Source organism: Lynx canadensis, chromosome C1 (genome assembly GCF_007474595.2).
Source record: "Lynx canadensis isolate LIC74 chromosome C1, mLynCan4.pri.v2, whole genome shotgun sequence".
NCBI classification, from domain to species: Eukaryota; Metazoa; Chordata; class Mammalia; order Carnivora; family Felidae; genus Lynx; species Lynx canadensis.
The window spans coordinates 160,707,001-160,726,718 of NC_044310.1; the positions used below are offsets into that span (position 1 = coordinate 160,707,001).

The window sequence follows — 19,718 nt, forward strand, 5'->3', positions numbered from 1 at the left end:
CGCCCCACCGCTCGCCGGCACCGCCCCGGCGCACGGAGGCTGGACTTTAGCACGGGGGCGGACCCCACTCCCGCTCCCGCCTCTCTCCCCGCCTCCCTCTCTGGGTCCCGCCCCGCGGCGCAGGGGGCCGGGCTCCGGCGAGGGGGGCGGTGGCCGCGGCGGTGACAGCCGCTCCCCGCCCCCGAGGGTCGCCACGTCCCTCACGTACCGCCCGGCCGAGGCGCTGAGCGGCGACCTGGCTACCCCAGCTCCGGCTCCTCCGGCGGGGCTTGGCATGAGGCTGGCGCGGCTGCTTCGCGGAGCCGCCTCGGCCGGCCCGGGCTCCGGGCTGCGAGCGGCCAGCCCCGGCGCCAGCCGCAGCTTCACCTCGGACTCGGCCTCCGGGCCGGCGCCCGAAAGCGGCGTTCCGGGCCAGGTGGACTTCTACGCGCGCTTCTCGCCGTCCCCGCTCTCTATGAAGCAGTTCCTGGACTTCGGTGAGTGCGGCCCGGGCCTAGGGCCTTTGTGCGCGGCCCTGCTCGGGGAAATGCGGCCCCTGACCCGGGACGGGCCCGGCCCTCGCTGGCCCCCTCTCACCTCTGGCGCACCCCTCCTTCTTAATGTCTCCTCCCCCAACGCTGTAGGTGTTTCCTTCCTCCCTCGCGGACAGATCCCCAAGCTCAGGTGCACGCGCTGGCGGGCGGGATAAATAACTGGGGGCGTGTGCCTTTTTATTGTGTATTGTTGAAAAACAAACCTGGAGGGCCGCGGGCGGAATGACCTCCCGCCTTTCAGCGCACGTGCAGAGCCGCGCTCTCTGCCAGGCGCCTTCCGAACAGTAGAGCTCCGGCTGGAGGCAAGTGTGCTGCACACTCCGGGGAGTCGTGTTCGGATTCTGCACAGTGATGATAAATGCTCAGTTTTGTAGACGATGATTGCATAAAATTGGCGCGATGATAGGGGAAGCAGGTTATAACTGGCCCAATTGTTTAATAGAATGTTTTCCTTGCCACTTGCTTAATAGTGTTTCCACCAACAGCACATTCATTTCATCATCAGCAAGTAAGTGTTGAGCACACGTAAAGTGCGTGAGCACTAGACGTGGGGATTGCCACATTTCACCCTGTAGAGGCGACTGTCCACTTTCCTCGTCTTCCGGTGGGCCCTTCCTGGTTTTCTCTAGAAAGGATGCAACAGATTGCAGAGAAATTGCAAAGTTAGACTTATAACTTTGACTTCTCATACGGAGGCGTGGAGGGGAAAGGGAAAACTAATAAACTCGAATAAACTCATAACATTTCAGTAGAAAAAGTTATCTTCTGCGTGGTGAGTACTGTTAAGTCAGTAATGGATCTCTGGTGGGCTCAAAAGATATCAGCTTAGCTGGCAGCTTTATCTTAAAATTGTGGTGTACAGAGGCGAACTCTTTTTGGCGCAAAGCCCTCGGTTTTCTTTGTTGTTACTTTAAAATGACCGTAGTGTGATTAAGGGGTGAATTTGGCCTTGTTCACAGTATGCCATTAAACTTTCACAAGAAAGTGTTTTCCTTTAATTCGGTAATTACTGCTAGGAACAATCTAGTTTTGGCTAAGGCTGCCTTTCTAAAACAGCAAGATGACATTCGTGAGTTCAGAATGCATTGCTGAAATAACATGATTTTTTAGTTTAACTTTCAATAGAACTGCTTGTCAAAGGACATTCTACAACTGTTCTGCTTAGTAGCTTGGTACAGGAGTGGAGGAAGAGCAGGATGCTTACCAGGAATCAGACTATTGAATAAGACCTGGGGGTGGGGGTGAGGGGAGGGGGAGCTTGAAGATGGTTGCTGAACAGGTATTGGTTTTTTTGCTTTCTGTTGCCTGAAATCCCTCCTGTACATCAGCTCTTTGCTTATCGTGGTTCCCACGCACATTGACCAAATTTCTCTGTTTATATTGGACAGGTATTCATTTCTTACAAACCTGGAGTTAGGGAACAGATTTTCTAAATAATAGCATCCAGTTAATAGACTTTGGCAGGTCCTGCTGTTAATTAGACTCTGCACCTTGTTCAGACTTGCTCGGGTTACCTTGGTGCTAAGATAATCACAGGAAGGATGCAAGTGATGGAGAGGGGAGAGTATCTTCACTGCTCTACAAAGCGATTGGAATGTCATGACTTAGGTCATTTAGGATGCCTCACAACCCTGCTGACTGGGTTATCTCATCCCTTTCGTCCTCATTCCCTGTCATGAAGGGGATGCTACTACCACTCTGACGTTGCCAAGTAACTCCCTCTGCGTTTCTCCCTGCCTCTTGGCTTCTACTGCCTTATGGGCTCTACTTACTGCTGTTCCCACCTTGTTTCGTTTTAGGATCTATGAATGCTTGTGAAAAGACCTCATTTATGTTTCTGCGGCAAGAGCTGCCTGTTAGATTGGCAAATATAATGAAGGAAATAAGTCTACTTCCAGATAATCTTCTCAGGACTCCATCAGTTCAGTTAGTACAAAGCTGGTAAGATTCCCATCTTGTGTTTGCAATTTCAATGGACTTACGGACTTTACTCAAGGTGAAAGCAAATACTCTTTTACTCTTCAGTGGATTCTTAAGGTAGTAAGAGCATTCCTCCACCTCTTTTTGGGTGTGTCTGGGCTTGTCCCCTGAATCCTGGACTCTATCACTCCTTGACTTTGAGAAAACAAACAACCAAACAATCAGAACTGCACAGAAATACACACACTAAGTTTAAGATTTCTGATATTAAATCTGTAGGGATGTTATGTTATAATAAAAAATATCTACAAAAAATATATGTCTACCATTTGTTGATGGCTAGGGATTTATAGGCATTACCTTTAATCCCTTTGACAACTCTGCCCATTAGGCATTATTATCATCATTTACAGATGAGGAAATTGAAGCACCTACTGGCCTTTTGTCAAAGGTAGTACCATTCATAGTGGAGGTAGGATTCAAGCCCAGATTTGTTTCTTTCTACTATACCATGCTCTAGTCAGAATGATAAAATGTATTAAAGTGTGTATATATTTTTGAATAAACTGAATTTATTTTACTGTAGTATATCTTTGTCAAACACAAAAGTTAAAATCTTTATTCTCCCATTTTAAAGTAATTACAAATTAGTGGAATCATATAAGAAACTATGCTGTCTTCCAAAATATGACAGTAGAGGTATTAAGGGTATGAACATATACGTGGCCATTTAAATACAGCCTTTCTTGAAAAATAAGATAAAAACAGAGAGGGAGGCAAACCATAAGAGAGTCTTAAATATGGGGAACAAACTGGGGGTTGCTGCTGGGTGGGGGGGGGATGGGCTAAATGGATGAGGGACATTAAGGAGGGCACTTGTTGGGATGAGCACTGGGTGTTATATGTAAGTGATGAATCACTGAATTCTACTCCTGACACCATTATTACACTGTATGTTAACTAACTTGGATTTAAATTAAAAAATAAATAAATACGGCCTTTCTTGTTGATGTTATTAATTTAAAAGTGTAATTCTTTTAAGCACTATACATTTCAAACAAAAGAGTTTGCCAGAGTTCAGTCTTGAATGGAAAATAAAAATTAGCTGCAAGATTTTTCCCAGTTCTGATTCATGGAGATCTTAGCACTTTTTTGTAGCCATTATAGTTTGTAGGAGAAGCTGATATAACTTCAACTTTAAAAAACAAGCAAAAGAAGTATGACTGCTATAATATGTGATAATGAGATGCTATCTGGTTCAAGTATGGAACAATTATGAGTGTGGTTTAAAGAAGAGGCATTTGTTTAGGAACTCTGATGGAATCTAAAGGAGAACATATAATTTTCTACGGAAGCTTATTTCTGTTTTTTAAAATTCTTCACTGAAAATAGAATATGCTGCATCTTGAAATCTGTTCTGTGCCTAACATGTTGTCAGTGCTCAACCGTCTCTTGAATTAAGAGTGTAGCTTTTCTTGCCAGGGAAGAGAAAAGTAAGGGGTAAAGCAAACGTCAGAATCACTTGACTTTGGAATGCTTTGGACTGAAGAGAGGCACACGCTGCTTGTCAAGAACAGCTTTCCAAATCAACATACGGATTTACAGATTTTTCAAACACTTTCATTGCCCCTGGATGCCTACTAAAGACAGTTGTAGATAACAGTGCCCACAGACCAGCCAAAGCAGAGCCTATATAATTGAAAGTCATTGAATAGTAGTGAGGTGTTTTCAGCTCCGGCCCTGTACTGCCATTATGCTTGGCCGCATGACCTTGACAAAGTCATTTGGCTTTCCTCATTTTGTTCCTTCCTTAACGGGTGATTTGCTACCTTGAATTGTTAGATAAATTAAAAACCTACATTTGTATGACTTTTGTTTTTGTTCAGCTCTGTTTAAAAGAACCATGTGGTAAGTTATAGGCTTTTAACAAATACTTGTTGATGGTACACAAACTATTAACCTGGAGAGTGCATGCTTCTGAAGGACAGACAGCCACCTTCAGCTCCAGCTGGTCATTGCCACTGCGGAAGTACCATCCACATCATCTGGTTTTTGTTTGTTTAAAGAAAAGCCACAAGTCTAGATTTTTAATGTAGAATCTCCCAATTTTGAAAGATTGCAACTAATTGAAAATTTTGTAAAGCACCAAAGCCCTAGAAGGTCTGTAGGGTTTTAAAACACAGGTTTTAAGCTAGACTCATAGACTGAGGTAGGTGTTCCTCCACATTTCGCTGAGACTAAGAAAAATTAAGTCATTTCCCTCAGATCACATAGTTACTGGTAACAGACTCGATTCTCATGACAATCAGCATTTCTACTGTATAGTGGTAAATTTAAGAAATTGAAAAGCTATTTTAGAGTATAGAACTTAAGAATAAAAGAAGTAGGAAATCTTAAAACTCTAAAATGTAACCTATGTTCTTAGGAGAAAATGTGCACCTTCTATTACTTTATGCCAGGCACTTTGCTCAAAGGTGGATGGGTATAAAAATCCTACTTCAACCATAATTCATAGCACTATTCTAAATTAAAAATTAAGAGATGGGTAAAAATACCTTTTGAGTATTTTCATAATATGGAAATGTCAAATTGTGAAAAACAAATTTACCCTACTGATTTGCATTTTAGGTATATTCAGAGTCTTCAGGAGCTTCTTGAATTTAAAGACAAAAGTGCTGAAGATGCTAAAACTATTTATGAGTAAGTACATGATTTTGACCCTATTCAGAACACAATTTAAAAAAAAATTTTTTTTTTTAACATTTATTCATTTTTGAGAGTGAGAGAGAACATGAGCTGGGGAGGGGCAGAGAGAGAGAGAGAGAGACACACACACACACAGAATCCAAAGCAGGCTCCCGGCTCTGAGCTGTCAGCACAGAGCCCAACGCGGGGCTCAAACTCACGGACAGTGAGATCATGACCTGAGCTGAAGTCGGACGCTCTTAAACATCATGTAAAAAATATAAATGTATTGAACTTAAACTTGCTATTGGGTCACTTTAGGGAAATTAACTTTTAGTTTCTCACCACTCGAGAACATACAGTAGTACATGTGTCTATAGCAGCTCATACAAGTAAGACAAATAATGTAAAACAGTGAATATAAGAAAAGACAGTTCAAGTCTGATGATTAGGGAAAATCCAGAAATGGCCTCGGTGCCATTTGGATGATAGGGGACTGGTGAGAGGACTCTTTATCTGGAGAGCTCAGGTGAACATTCAGCTCCAGCCAGTCATTACCAATGCAGAGACATTATTCAGATTGTCTGATTTTTTTGTGTTAAAAGTAGTAACTTTAGATTTTTAATGTAAAATCTCCCCCAATTTTGAAGATTGCAACTAATTTTAAAAAGTTGTTTTAACACCGAAGGCCTACAAACACACCTCTGTGGTCTCACTTTCTGACCTCTGTAAGATGATGAAAGTAATGACAAATGTAATAACCAGTGTACCAGAATTGATAATCCCAGGTAGTCCCCTCAGGCAGTTATCTGCTTATTCCGATGAATGTTGCTCAGAACTTAAAGCCCACCTCTTTTGTTGTCCCCAGAGTCTATTGCACATTTTTTTTTTAACTGTCTTTAAACATGATGGCAACATTTCACCTTTTAAACATAATTGGGTCTGAAAATAACATCAAGGATTTACTCTCTACCTAGGTATGAAGCACACTGTATATTTAATCTTTAAAACAGTGCTCTTGAGTTAATGCTATCTGTGCACAAAGAGGTTAAGTAACTTAAGGTAGCATTAAAATCACATAGCCAACTAGTGTGATGGGATCAGGATTTGAACCTAAGCACTTACACTTAAAAATAAACGTACGCTATAGAACCTTCTGAAAATAGCTAGTCAGAGCTGAATCTAAAAAATAAGGTGAGCAATCAAGCAGAATAATCCTGTTTTGGGTTTTAAAAGAGAGAGGTGAAATAAAGGGGTGATTAGGAATGATGAGTGTTTGTTGTTTTTGAGGAGTTTTGTTGTTTGTATTTTGGATTAACAGTTTGGTTTTGAAGCAGATTACAAACTAGGAATTCCAAAAATATTTTGAGCGATGAGAGCATCACTGGAATAAGTTGATAGTACTCAAGATGATGACTTTGAATGGGAAAGCACTCATTCAGAAGTGTAAATTCTGATGGGTATGTTACAAGATGGATTTTATTTCGTAATTAAGACTTCTTTTCTCTTTTATCTAGATCTTTAAATTAACCATGCAATAAATGTCTTCTAAATGACAGAAGTGGGAAGGCTGGATGACTTGAAAATTTTTCTTTTAACACAACAGTTGACTCTTTCTCTCCCATTTTTAAACTTATAGGATCAGCAACATTAAAATTCCTTTTACTTTTCTGTTCTCAGTAGTTCTTTCTCTCTTGGAACCATAGGGAATAGTTCCAAAACAGACAGGCTTTATTGGCTTATTCATCTTCATTCCTCACAGAGCTGTGTTCACTAGAAGCAAGCACTCTCTGTCTTCTCTTATGCTGAACGTCCGTGGAATACTGTCCTCGTAGGGAATGCTCAAACGATCTTAGTTGATGATGGTTAAAGCAAACCCTTAACATTTTTGGGATTGTGTTTTGTGGCAGCCTTACTTTTAGGAATTCCAAGAAAATAATTAAGCTTCAAAAGTTTTATTTTGGAGGTCTTTATATTCTATATTCTATATATTGATGATCTGAAATACAGTTAAATAAGCAGAAGAAAACATGCACTGATGCTTTTTTACTGAAGTAGGGATTTCTTGCCTAGAAAAGGTTGGTTAAACGTAGATTTTAGTAATAAATTCACTTGTCAAAATATTTGGCTGTTTTGACGGACAGGTTTGTTTAGCTTTACAGATACTGTGATTCGGATCAGGAACCGACACAATGATGTTATTCCTACGATGGCCCAGGGAGTGATTGAATACAAGGAGAGCTTCGGGGTGGATCCCGTCACCAGCCAGAATGTTCAGTACTTTTTGGATCGCTTCTACATGAGTCGCATTTCAATTAGAATGTTACTCAATCAGCACTGTAAGTATCTAGAAGTCAGGAGAAGAAGCAAAATAAAATGAATGTGTTGGTATATTTTAAGTTTATTTAGAAAACTTCCCTTTAATAAACATTTGATTTGGCTTTTTTGTGTGTATTAAGTAAATAGACTGTCATGCAAAGGAGGTATTCTTATTGAATGTAAAATACTACGTTTAAAAAAAGTGTCTGTTCTACTGTTTGGCACCATTCAGAGACACAGTATTCAAATCAGGAAAAGGGCATTAGAGAGTTTAGCTTATTTTGTTTGTTTGTTTGATAGCTTTATTGTTTGGTGGAAAAGGCAAAGGAAGCCCGTCTCATCGAAAACACATTGGAAGCATAAATCCAAACTGCAATGTAGTTGAAGTTATTAAAGGTAAATGCTTACATTTCTCCTTTCGTGAAGGATGCAAAAATTAAAATTATTGAATGTTAATTCATGCCAATAAAACAATTACTTATATCTTGAGATAAAACATTAGGAACAAATGCAAGGATTTGAGAATAATTTTATGATGTTAATTGTACATTATGTATAGGATGAATATTTTGTTGATCCAATGCTTTGTTAGGCAAAGTATGGTGATACTGTGAGGGCACCTGTTTCACTTCAAAAAGATTCAAGCTCCACCTCCCCCCGCTTTCTAATTCCCTGTACTAGGAGCCATAGTCTGTGATAGTTTGGTTTGCATTTTTCCACACTTTTTTCTGTTTATACCACGTATACTCATATATGTATATATGTCATTGTTGTTCTTACATTGTTTGCTTTGGGAAAATGGATGCTGTATGTATATTTTTCTATAAGCTTAGAGCCATCACACCATGTTCAGTACATATGGAAATACCTTAGGTTTTTGGGTGGCTTAATGGGTATTTCAGAATGTATTAATCCATCCTTCTATTGATGCATATTTAGGTTTTAATTTTTTTTTAACCAGTAATACTGAAGTGAACATCTTTAGACATGTGCTGACTTTACTAGTATTTTAGAAGGCAAGATTCTTATAATTTAAGACATTTAAAATGCATTTAGGGGCACCTGGGTGGCTCAGTCAGTTAAACGTCTGGCTCTTGATTTTGGCTCAGGTTGTGATCTCACGGTTCATGAGATTGAGCCCCATTTGGGGCTTTGCACTAATGGTGCAGAACCTGCTTGGGATTCTCTCTCCCTCTCTCTGCCCCTCCTCCCCTCCCTCAAAATAAATAAACTTAAAAAAAATTTTTTAAAGCTAAAATGCATATAAAATTTTGATACCTCCAAAAAGGTATCAAACAATGAATTCCTAAACTTTTACCAACTCTATATGTTATGTGTATTGTAAATATTTTCTTCACCCTGCTGTTTTTACTTTGTTTACAGTGTCTTTTTCTTTATGAATGTTTTTATTTTCTTATAATCATATCTGTCATTTTTCCTTTATGGCTGTTAGGTTTTATCATGTCATACCTTCTCCAAACTAAGACTGTTAAATTATATTTTCTTCCATAAACGGTTTTAAAATTTCGTTTATTAATAGTATTGCCATCTTAATGCATGATATAGAAATACATTTATTTTAATGCTTTTTTTTGTTTTGATTTACACTAGATGGCTATGAAAATGCTAGGCGTCTATGTGATTTGTATTATATTAATTCTCCTGAACTAGAACTTGAAGAACTAAATGGTAAGCCTGATGATATCTTTTTCTGAATGATTAGTGTTGTGATTATCTAAGAAGGAATGATAAGAAGAATTTAGATTTGTTTTAATATAAAAGGACTTTTCATAAACTCTTTCATTGAATATGAAAGCTGAGGGAGAACAATCATGTTAAAAATATATGTGTGTGTGTGTGTGTGTGTGTGTGCGTGTGTGCATGTATGCGTGTATGTGTGTAATGAGTTGGATTCTGTCTGAAAAGCATTTTGGCTTCTTCCTCGTTTTGTTTATGTTCAATTGATAATGTTGATTCTTTCCTTATTTTTGTGGGTTTTCCTTTTGGTTAGTTTGGTTAGAAAAAAATGATGCCAAGAAAATTATATTTGACTTTTATATGCACTTCAATAATGTAGAATTGAAGAATTTAAGAATTCCACTTACTGAGTGGTAAATCATTTTTATTATTGAGGAAGTAAAAAGACTGGGGGTGTAAAGAGGAAAGAAAGATGCTGATCTGTTTGAGAATCTGTTAATCTCTGATGGTCTTTTCACCCTGACTAGTAGTGTGCCTTTTGGACAAAATAATTTCAGATATCTTGGAAGGAGATTGATAAGTTTCTCTGTGTTTCTGAGGGGTAGTGTAGTTTTGTAGAGGGAAAAACAGTTACTAAGTGAAGATGACCCTTTAAGAAGAATAAAATTAAGTAGGGTTTTTCTAAACTGTATTCTGGAACTTATAGTGGGAGAGCAATAAAGAAGTTACTCAATTGAAAATAGAACTGCTTGGTTCTATTTTTTCTAAAGCCATATTAACTTTTGTTTCATAACAATACCATTCAGTAAATGAGAATCACAATGCAGAGATGATATTTACATCTGAACTGCTGTGAGCATGTTCTAGGTGTCCCATCCATGTTTCCATGGGGTGGTTTATTCAGAGGAGAGTCCAATTTATTGGGTCAGTTGGAATTCTAAGGTAGGGTGAGGCTTATTGCTTTGCTCTACTTTAAGTTCTGTTTTACATACAACCTGCCCCCCTCACCACATCCCCAACTGGCCTTCTAAATTTAATAAAATGTTTGAATGTAGAATTCGTATCCCTTGATAAATTGATGCTAGCTTAATTTTTTTTTAAATTCAAATCTATATACATAGAAATGCCTGAAATAAAACAGAAAACATTCCACATGGGAGAAACATTCAACAAATGACTTTTTAAAAAAAACGTATTTTTTTTTATATTTATGTGAATTGGACCATGGAAGTTACAGACTTTAATACTTGTTTTGGTACTCTGTATTTAAGAGTCTCTTATAGTTTGCCTTCCAATGGGGAGTGGGGGAGAAGGGAAAATGGGTGATGTGAATTGAGGAGGGCACTTGTTAGGATGAGCACTGGGTGTTGTATGTAAGTGATGAACCCCGGGAATCTATCCCCAAAACCAAGAGCACACCTTACACACTGTATGTTAGCCAATTTGACAATAAATTACATTGAAAAAATTCTTGCTTTGGAAAGTAAAATTCTGGCCTAAAGGCTGAGTGTCCTTTAAAAAGACTCACCATCATAGAGGAAATAGGAAGCTGGGTTGGCTAGATTGTCATTCAGGGTCGCAAGAATGACTGCAAACTCATGTTGTCACTGTCATATGTGAATGTGGGGTCAAACACTAATATACTGAAGAACTGGGGTGACAGTGATAGTGTACTCCATAGTAAATGTTTTCTTTTCATCACTACACAATATATACTTTAAAATGCTTTAAGCACATCTCTCTGTACTTTTATATTTTTCTCTTCTGCTCTGTAGCAAAATCACCAGGACAGCCAATACAAGTGGTTTATGTACCATCCCATCTCTATCACATGGTGTTTGAACTTTTCAAGGTTTGTAAAATAGTATTACATAACCTTTATCAGTCCTTTTCTGAGGTTAGGGATCTGCTCTGAAAATTAAGTACTCTACCAGGTTTTCCTCAGTTTCATTAAAAGATGTCATTTCATGCTCAGTGTCATGTCATGTTGCTGGAGATCAGCCTTTTGTCAACACTGATGGACATCTCAGTGTAGCAGTCAGCTCATACTGGGACGTCAGAAAGACCTGGGCTTGAATTCCAGTTCTTGATACATACGTGACCATGGGAAAATCAGTCAACCTTTTTGAGCCTTAGTTTCCTCTTCTGTAAAATGAGGATAATACTATCCAGGTTATGATGATTGGGAATAGCATACTAAATGTACAGTACAATGACAACTCATTATAGGTGCTCAATAAGCTTTATTAATATTTTTTAAAAATGGAATATTTAGAAGAGTAATTTTCAATTTTCCACCCTTAAAAAACCAGAGTCCCACTATTATATGTTTTTTTTTTCTTTGAAAAAGTCATTTATATTGACTTACAGGGCTTCTGCTATCATATTTGCTCCTTACAACAAATTTCAAAAGCTAAATAAAATGAGTCTAGTAATGTTGAGAGTACTCTTTTCCCAAATAACGCACCAATGGCAACTTGCTAATGGATAGAAAAGTGAGTGAGGAGAAGTGGTACAGGTCCCTGTGGCTAAAAATGCCTGCCCTAAATCAAGCTGATAGTCTCTCTGACTTTAGTTAACATGTCTTCAGCCAGCAGCAAACTGCTAGAAGAGGTGGCTTTCAGCCTGACCATGAAAAAGAAAAATACACTGAAACACAGAAAATCTAACAATATCATAGAACAGCAGGAGTTCAAGAATGCTCTTTTGTTCTAGGACATCAAGAACATATCTAATACCTTACAAAAATCTTTCTCAAAGCGGGAAAATAAATAAGCAATTGGCACTTAAAGGATTAAGATTAATGTTTTTCCTTAAGATTTCAGTTACATAAAGGTCTTATTCCCCATGATGCTTAATAAAATAAATAACCATATTATAAAACAGATTTTATATAATGTCAATAATAATGCCAATAATCTTAAGTAGCCTTTGGTAGAGATTATATCATCCCCAGGGATACTCAATCCTGATGTGTATGTCAGGGCCACACACTCTGAAGTTTTAGGAGTGTTTTTAAAAAATTTAGTTTAAAAAATTTTTTAAATTCAGTCCCATCTTTTGCCTTTTTAACTGTATCTAGTTTTATCAATTTCTCCTCCATTGCTACATGTCATGTTATCTTTTAGCACTCATAATATATTGGCATTGTGTACTGTGTATCCTTTAGGAACTGATCAAAACTAGGGATATTTACAATGCAAATCAAACTAGTGATGAATTGGATTAGTTTCTACATCATAAAACCATTGCTGTGAATACTATATGAAAAAATTTTTTCCTTAATTTATGGCAATTAAAATGATTCCTAAAAATAGAGACAAAACTCTTTTCAAAAAATAAGTTATTATCTACTAAACTATAAAAATATTTGGATAGAATTTTCAGCTTTAATGTAAACTATTTAAGTGTTGACATGCCTGGTTTTGGAAAATATGCAACCTGGATTTGGTTGAAATCTTTAAGTCAAAGTATCTCACCAGTCGTCCAAAATGGACAATAATTTTTTGAAGTAATTCTTTAAATATAATTATAAGAATTATACTTTGGCATATTTCCAGCAAATTAAAAATTTTTTAATTTCAAATGGTGCCTATGTGTTTGAAAATCAGAATTAGTTTCTTCTTTTTTAAAGTTGTGTTTTGAACCGAACCCTAATGTATTTCAGAACGCGATGCGAGCGACTATGGAGCACCATGCTGACAAAGGTGTTTACCCTCCTGTTCAAGTCCACGTCACACTGGGTAACGAGGATTTGACTGTGAAGGTAAATGCTCCCTGGCATTGTTTTGTTTGTTTCGTTGATGTACAGGCATGCACATAATTTCTTGAAGACGTAATTTATTCTTAGAAAGAGATCTTATCTCTAATAGCTAATAAGCACGTTGCTTCATTTATCTGGCAGATTATGGAATTATCCCTTGAGTCTCTTTCTATTCTGGTCTGTAATCCAGATGATGCAAGTAAAAATAAATCCTGAAAACACAGTTTAGCAGTCATCATGAATATCTACTTTGATAAAATATATATTTTTTTCTTTTAGAATTTAACATTTATTTATTTTTAAGACAGAGAGAGAGAGAGAGAAAGCATGAACAGGGGAGGGTCAGAGAAAGAGGGAGACACAGAATCTGAAACAGGCTCCAGGCTCTGAGCTGTCAGCACAGAGCCCGATGCGGGGCTCGAACCCACACACCGCGAGATCATGACCTGAGCTGAAGTCGGACGCTTAACCGACTGAGCCACCCAGGCGCCCCTACTTTGATAAAATATTTGAGTGTTCGCAGTGTTACATAGAGAGCATATAACTTTTCATTTTTAAGTAACATTTTTCAATCTACTTTTATATCATTTCATTTGATTCTCGTAACGGCTCTTTAACATAGGAGCACAGGTAATTTTATTGTCAATTTTACAGGTGAGGAAACTAAGACACAGTGATTAGCTCATAATTAATTACCCAACTAATAAATGTAACAGGACATGAAGTCAGGCTCTCTGACCCCAGAGAGCCTTCTTTAAATAGTTTAGTTTCTTAGAGTATGAATATGCTCTTTTTTAAATAATCCTTTTAAATTTTGTTTTAAAGTAATAAATGCAAAGAGTATAAAAATCAAATATATTAGTTCCTGGCCATTTGTAGGCCACTACTCAGAGATAATCTTTTAGTTATTTTTTCTGGGATTTATTGATGTATTTTTAGAAGTATTCTGATATCGCTATTTCTGAAACTTAAAAATTTTCAACAGCAAATACTAGCTTTCTGTTATGATAGCTTAGGAATTAGCTCTTGTAGAGCACCTCCCCTCCCCAACACAGCCTTAGTTGTTATTTTCCCAGTTTTAAGTTCATACATGAAATTCTGGATTGAAAATAATCATCTTGAAGAATTTTGAAGGCATCTACTGTTACTTTTTTAAAAAGTGTATAATTCAGTGGTTTTTAGAATACAAAGTTGTGCTACCATACCACTAATTTCAGAACATTTTCATCACTCCCAAGAAAAACCTCAATACCCATTAGCAGTCACTCCCCAACTTCTCCTACTCCCCAGTCTTTGGCAGCCACTAATCTACTTTCTGTAAATGGATTTCCCCATTTTGGACATTTCATAAAAATGGAATTATACAATATGTGATCTTTAATGACTGACTTCTGCCACTTACTGTAATGTTATAGCATGTATTAGTTCTTCATTCCTTTTTGTGGTTGAATAATACTGTTATCCATTTTGTTTTATCCATTCATCAAGTTGATGGACATCTGGGTTTGTGTTGTGAGAAGACTTTGATAACTCGTTCAATCTCTTTATTTATTATCAGTCTATTCAGATTCTGTATTTCTTCCCGAGGTAGTTTCGATACTTTAGGCCTTTCTAAGAATTTGTCCATTTCACCTAGGTTGTTTAATTTGTTGGCATAGAATTATTCATAGTATTTCCTCATAATCCTTTTTATTTTTGTAGGATTGGTAGTAATGTCCCCACTTTCATTCTTGACTTCATCAATTTGAGTTCTCCCTTTTTTCTTGGTCAGTCTTGCTAAAAGCTTGTCAATTTTGTTAATCTTTCCAAAAAAACAAAACTTTTGTTGAGTTTTTGCCATTGTTTTTCTATACTTTATTTCATTAATTTCTACTCTCATGTTTGTTATTTCTTTCTTTTCCTTGCTTTTGAGTTATTTTGCTTTTTTTTAGTTCTTTTTTTTTTGTTTTGTTTTGTGTTTGCTTTTTTTTAAATTTCTTAAGGTGGATTTTAGGTTATTGATTTGAGACCTTTTATAGCTATACATTTTCCTCTAAGTACTGCTTTCTTTCTATCCCATAAGTTTTTTGTTTTATTTTATTTTTTTAACATTTATTCATTTTTGAAAGGCAGAGAGAGAGAGAGCACAAGCAGGGGAGGGGTGCAGAGAGAAAGGGAGACACAGGATCTGAAGCAGGCTCCAGGCTCTGAGCTGTCAGCACAGAGCCTGACATGGGGCTCAAACTCACAAACTGTGAGATCATGACCTGAGCTGAAGTCAGATGGCTTAACCAACTAGCCACCCAGGCGCCCCATATCCCATAAGTTTTTTATGGTGTGTTTTCATTTTTATTCATCTCAAAGTATTTTCTAATTTCTCTTGTGATTTCTTCTTTGACCCATTGTTTCTTTAGGAGTATGTTGTTTAATTTATATATATTTGTTAATTCCCACATTTTGTTCTGTTATTGACATCTAATTTCATTCCATTGTGGTTAGAAATACAGTTTGTATGATTTCAGTCCTTTAACATTTATTGAGACTTGTTTTATGGCTAACATATTGTCTATCCTGGGAAGTGTTTCATGTGTACTTTTGAGAAAATGTGTATTCTGCTATTGTTGGATAGAGTGTTCTATAGATAGTTGTTAGGCCTAATTGGTTTATAATGTTACTCAAATCTTCTATTTTCTTGTTGATCTGCTATCTAGTTGTCATATCTGTTATTGAAAGTGGGGTATTAAAGTCTCCAACTACTATGGTTGACTTGTCTATTTCTCCTTTCAATTCTGTCAGTTTCTGCTTTATGCATTTTGGAGCTCTGAGGTTAAGTGTATATATGTTTATGATTTTATATCTTCTTGATGTATTCATCTTTTATCATTGTAAAATGTCCATCTTGGTCTCTGATAATAATTTTTGTCTTAAAGTGTATTTTTATCTGATATTAGTATAACCACTCCAGCTTTCTTTTGGTTTCTGTTTCCGTAGCGTATCTTTTTCCAAGATTTTCCTTTTAGCCTATTTGTGTCTTTGAATCTAAAGTGTGTCTCTTCTAGACAACATATGGTTAGATTATGCTTTTTTTTTAATCCAGTCAGCCAGTGTCCATCTTTTAATTGGAGTGTTCAAGTCAGTTACATTTAACATAATTATTGTTAATATAGAATTTATGTTTGCCATTTTGTCATTTGTTTTGTATATATCTTACGTCTCTTTGATTTTTTATTTCTGTATTACTGATGCCTTTTTTTGTTCAAATGATACTTTCTGGTGTACCATTTTAATTTCCTTCTTGTTTCTTTTTATATTTCTTTGAGTTATTTTCTTGGTGTTGTCCCAGGATTACAATTAATATAGTGATTTATTTATAACAATTCAGATTCAGTTCAGATTAATACCAACTTAATTTCAATAGTATAGACATACTTTGTTCCTGTATAGGTCTATTCCTTCCCCCTCCCCATCCTCTGTACTGTTATTGTCATAAAACATACATTTTTATACATTGTGTGTTCATCTACACAGATTTATAATTATTCCTTTCTGAAATTGTCTTTTAAATAAGGTAGGAGAAAACAGTTACACGCAAAAAATACACACATACTATCTTTTAGATTTACCTATGTAATTCTTTTTCCTGGTGCTCTTTATTTCTTCATGTGGATTTTAGTTATTGTCTAATGTTCTTTCATTTCAGGCTAAAGGAATCTCTTTAGTATTTCTTTTCAACGTTTATTTATTTTTGGGACAGAGAGAGACAGAGCATGAACGGGGGAGGGGCAGAGAGAGAGGGAGACACAGAATCGGAAACAGGCTCCAGGCTCTGAGCCATCAGCCCAGAGCCCGACGCGGGGCTCGAACTCACGGACTGCGAGATCGTGACCTGGCTGAAGTCGAACGCCTAACCAACTGCGCCACCCAGGCGCCCCTCTCTTTAGTATTTCTTTATAGAGCAGGTCTACCAGTGATGAACTCTCTCAGTTTTTGCTTACTTGAGAATGTCTTAATTTCTCTTTCATTTTTGAAGAACAGTTTAGCTAAATATAGGATTTTTTGGTTAATACTTTTTTTTCAGCACTTTAAATATGTTAATCCTACTGCCTCTGGTCTCCCCAGTTTCTGATGAGAAATCAGTTGTTAATCTTTTTAGGATCTTTTGTATGTGATGAATCACTTCTCTTGCTGCTTTCAAGATTCTTCTTGGTTTTTGACAGTTTTATTATGATTTGTCCAGGTATGGATCTATTTGAGTTCATTATACTTGGCATTTGATGAACATCATCTTTTTTTTTTTTTAAGTTTATTTACTTTCAGAGAGTGAGAGAGCAAAAGCTTGAGTAGGTAGGGACAGAGAGAGAAGGAGAGAGAGAATCCCAAGCAAGCTCCATGTTGACAGTGCAAAGCCTGTTTTGGGGCTCGATCCCACAAACCATGAGACCATGACCTGAGCCAAAATCAAGAGTTGGACGCTCAACCGACTGAGCCACCCAGGCACCTTGATGAAAATCATCATTTTAATCAAAATTGGGAAGTATTTTGCCTTCATTTCTTAAGATGTTCTTTCTGCCCCCTCTTCCATCTCCTCTTCTGCTGGGATTTCTGGTACATCTTGGTACACTTGATAAGGTACACAGGTCTCTGGTCTCTGACACATTTTTTTTTTCTTCTTCTTTTTTTTTTTTTTTTTTTCATTTTCTTTATTTTTTTTTTCTTTCTGTTTCTCAGACTGGATAATTTCAATTGAGTTATCTTCACTATCACTGATTCTTTTTTCCACATGTTCAAATTTGCTATTGAGCTCTTGTGAATTTTTCATTTCAGTTATACTTCTCAACTCTTGAATTTCAGTTTGGTTCTCTTATATAATTTATATATATTTTTTATTGCTGTTCTCTATTTGGGGAGATATCATCTTCTAACTTCAGTACTTTTAAAATGGTTTCCTTTAGTTCTTTCAAAATATTTAAAATAGCTGACTTAAAGTCATTAGTTTCCTCAGATATAGTGTCTCTTGATTCCGTTTTTTCCCCTGTGCATGGGCCATACATTTTTCTTTGCATCTCTTGTAATTTCTATTGAAAATTAGACATTCAAAATAACATAATGTGACAACTCTGAAGATCACATACTTACCCTCTCCCAAAGATTGGTTGTTTTGTTTGTTTAGTGACTGTTTAAACTATTTCTGTAAAGTCTTTATTCTGTAATGTGTATGGCCACATATACTTGGTTAGCTTAGTGATCAACTTATGATTGGACTGAGAGTTCCTTAAATACCTGCTGTCTTCCACTCTTTGTAAAGGGGCTCTGTGTGTATATTGGGGCACACTTTTGACACTCAACCCAGCAGTTGACAACTTCAAATTAACCTTTAGGTCCTGCTTATACAGAACCTCAAGGTCAGTCAGAGATGAAACCTTTCCTGAACGTGAACATAGCCCTGCACATAAGCATGACCTTCTAGATTCCCAGGATATCCCTGAGCTTTTGTAAGCCCCTAAAGACATCTCATTCCCTAGCTTTTCCTATTAAGGTTTTTAGTTAATTTATTGTTTGCCTTAACTGTTGTACATGGCTTTAGGCAAACTTCAGGTTAATCAATTATCTCTAATTGTTTTTGACATATTTCTGAGGATCAGGGGTGGGTGTATACAAGACATTTTGCACTGGGGAGCTCAAAATCAGGCCAAAGAAAGATAGCCTTCCCAGTGGCTGCCAGGATGCCAGTTTCACTCTGATTGCATGTTACTGATGGGAGTGGAGATGGGGGTGGGAATAAGCCAAGTTAAAACACCACAGAGTCCACTGGTTTTGTTTTGCCTAAGTGTTCCCTAAGTTGCTGCAAACCTTTGGTTAATTTCTGGAGTTCTGAACAAATTTGATTCTGACAGTATTTGCCTTTTTCTTGGTGCTTTCATGGATGAGAGACTCCTTTTTCTACAATTTTTGCTGATGTCCCTCTTGCTATTCTTTTTGAGAAGACTTTTGCTTATTCCATTTCCTGTTCCTTCATACAGGCCCAGTTTTAGATGTCAGGCTTTATTGTTTTGTTTGTTTTAACTGAAGCTTTTAAGATCTTTTCTTCAGCTCTGTTCTGAAATTTCATAATGATGTGACTTGGTGTGGGTTTTTTCTTACTCATTGGTCCGGGCCCTTAGAATTTCCATTGTGTCCTTAGCACTTTCTTCCCTACTGCTTCACTTTTTGATAGTCTTATTTGGAGGATGCTGGTCTTCATGAATTGATCTCTGATTTTCCTTATCCTTTTCTCCTGCTTTTTATCTCTTTAAACTTTTCATTCTACTCTGTGAGATGTCCTTGACTTTGAATTTCCAACTCTTCTATTGAATTTTCATTTCCATGATCTTATTGTAAATTTCCAGGAACTCTTTATTTTTTATTATTCCTTTTTTAGAGCATTCTGTTTCAGTTTTATCTTCTATTATCACTCTGAGGGTAGTAATAATAGCTGTATTTTTTAAAAAAATTAGTATGCTGGGCGCCTGGGTGGCTCAGTCGCTTGAGTGTCCAACTTCGGCTCAGGTCATGATCTCGCTATTCATGGGTTTGAGCCCTGCATCAGGCTGTATGCTGACAGCTCAGAGCCTGGAGCCTGATTTGGTGTCTCCCTTTCTCTACTCCTACCCCACTCGTGCTCTGTCTCTGTCTCTCTTTCAAAAATAAATAAACATTTAAAAAAAATTTTTTTAATTAGTATACCTTAACTCTCTACACTTTTCCCTCTGAATTTCTTTTTTCTGTTTATCTCTCTTGGCTGTTCATTTAAAAAGAGTGAGACACAAATAAATATATGGCAA

General features: G+C 37.1%; 1 protein-coding gene across 2 annotated transcripts in view; it reads left to right on the top strand.

Moving 5' to 3' along the window:
• The first annotated feature begins 169 nt into the window (after positions 1 to 169).
• Positions 170 to 19,718, top strand: part of PDK1 (pyruvate dehydrogenase kinase 1) — a 33,439-nt gene continuing 13,890 nt past the window's right edge. The window contains exons 1-8 of one of the 2 annotated variants that reach the window (XM_030326862.1): positions 172 to 476; positions 2,333 to 2,474; positions 5,082 to 5,153; positions 7,293 to 7,477; positions 7,758 to 7,853; positions 9,069 to 9,146; positions 10,931 to 11,007; positions 12,823 to 12,921. In XM_030326862.1, the coding sequence (XP_030182722.1) occupies positions 275 to 476; positions 2,333 to 2,474; positions 5,082 to 5,153; positions 7,293 to 7,477; positions 7,758 to 7,853; positions 9,069 to 9,146; positions 10,931 to 11,007; positions 12,823 to 12,921 (951 nt within the window). In that variant the 5' untranslated portion in view covers positions 172 to 274. Of the gene's footprint in view, positions 477 to 2,332; positions 2,475 to 5,081; positions 5,154 to 7,292; positions 7,478 to 7,757; positions 7,854 to 9,068; positions 9,147 to 10,930; positions 11,008 to 12,822; positions 12,922 to 19,718 lie in introns of both variants that reach the window. The other variant, XM_030326863.1, reaches the window with a different exon arrangement.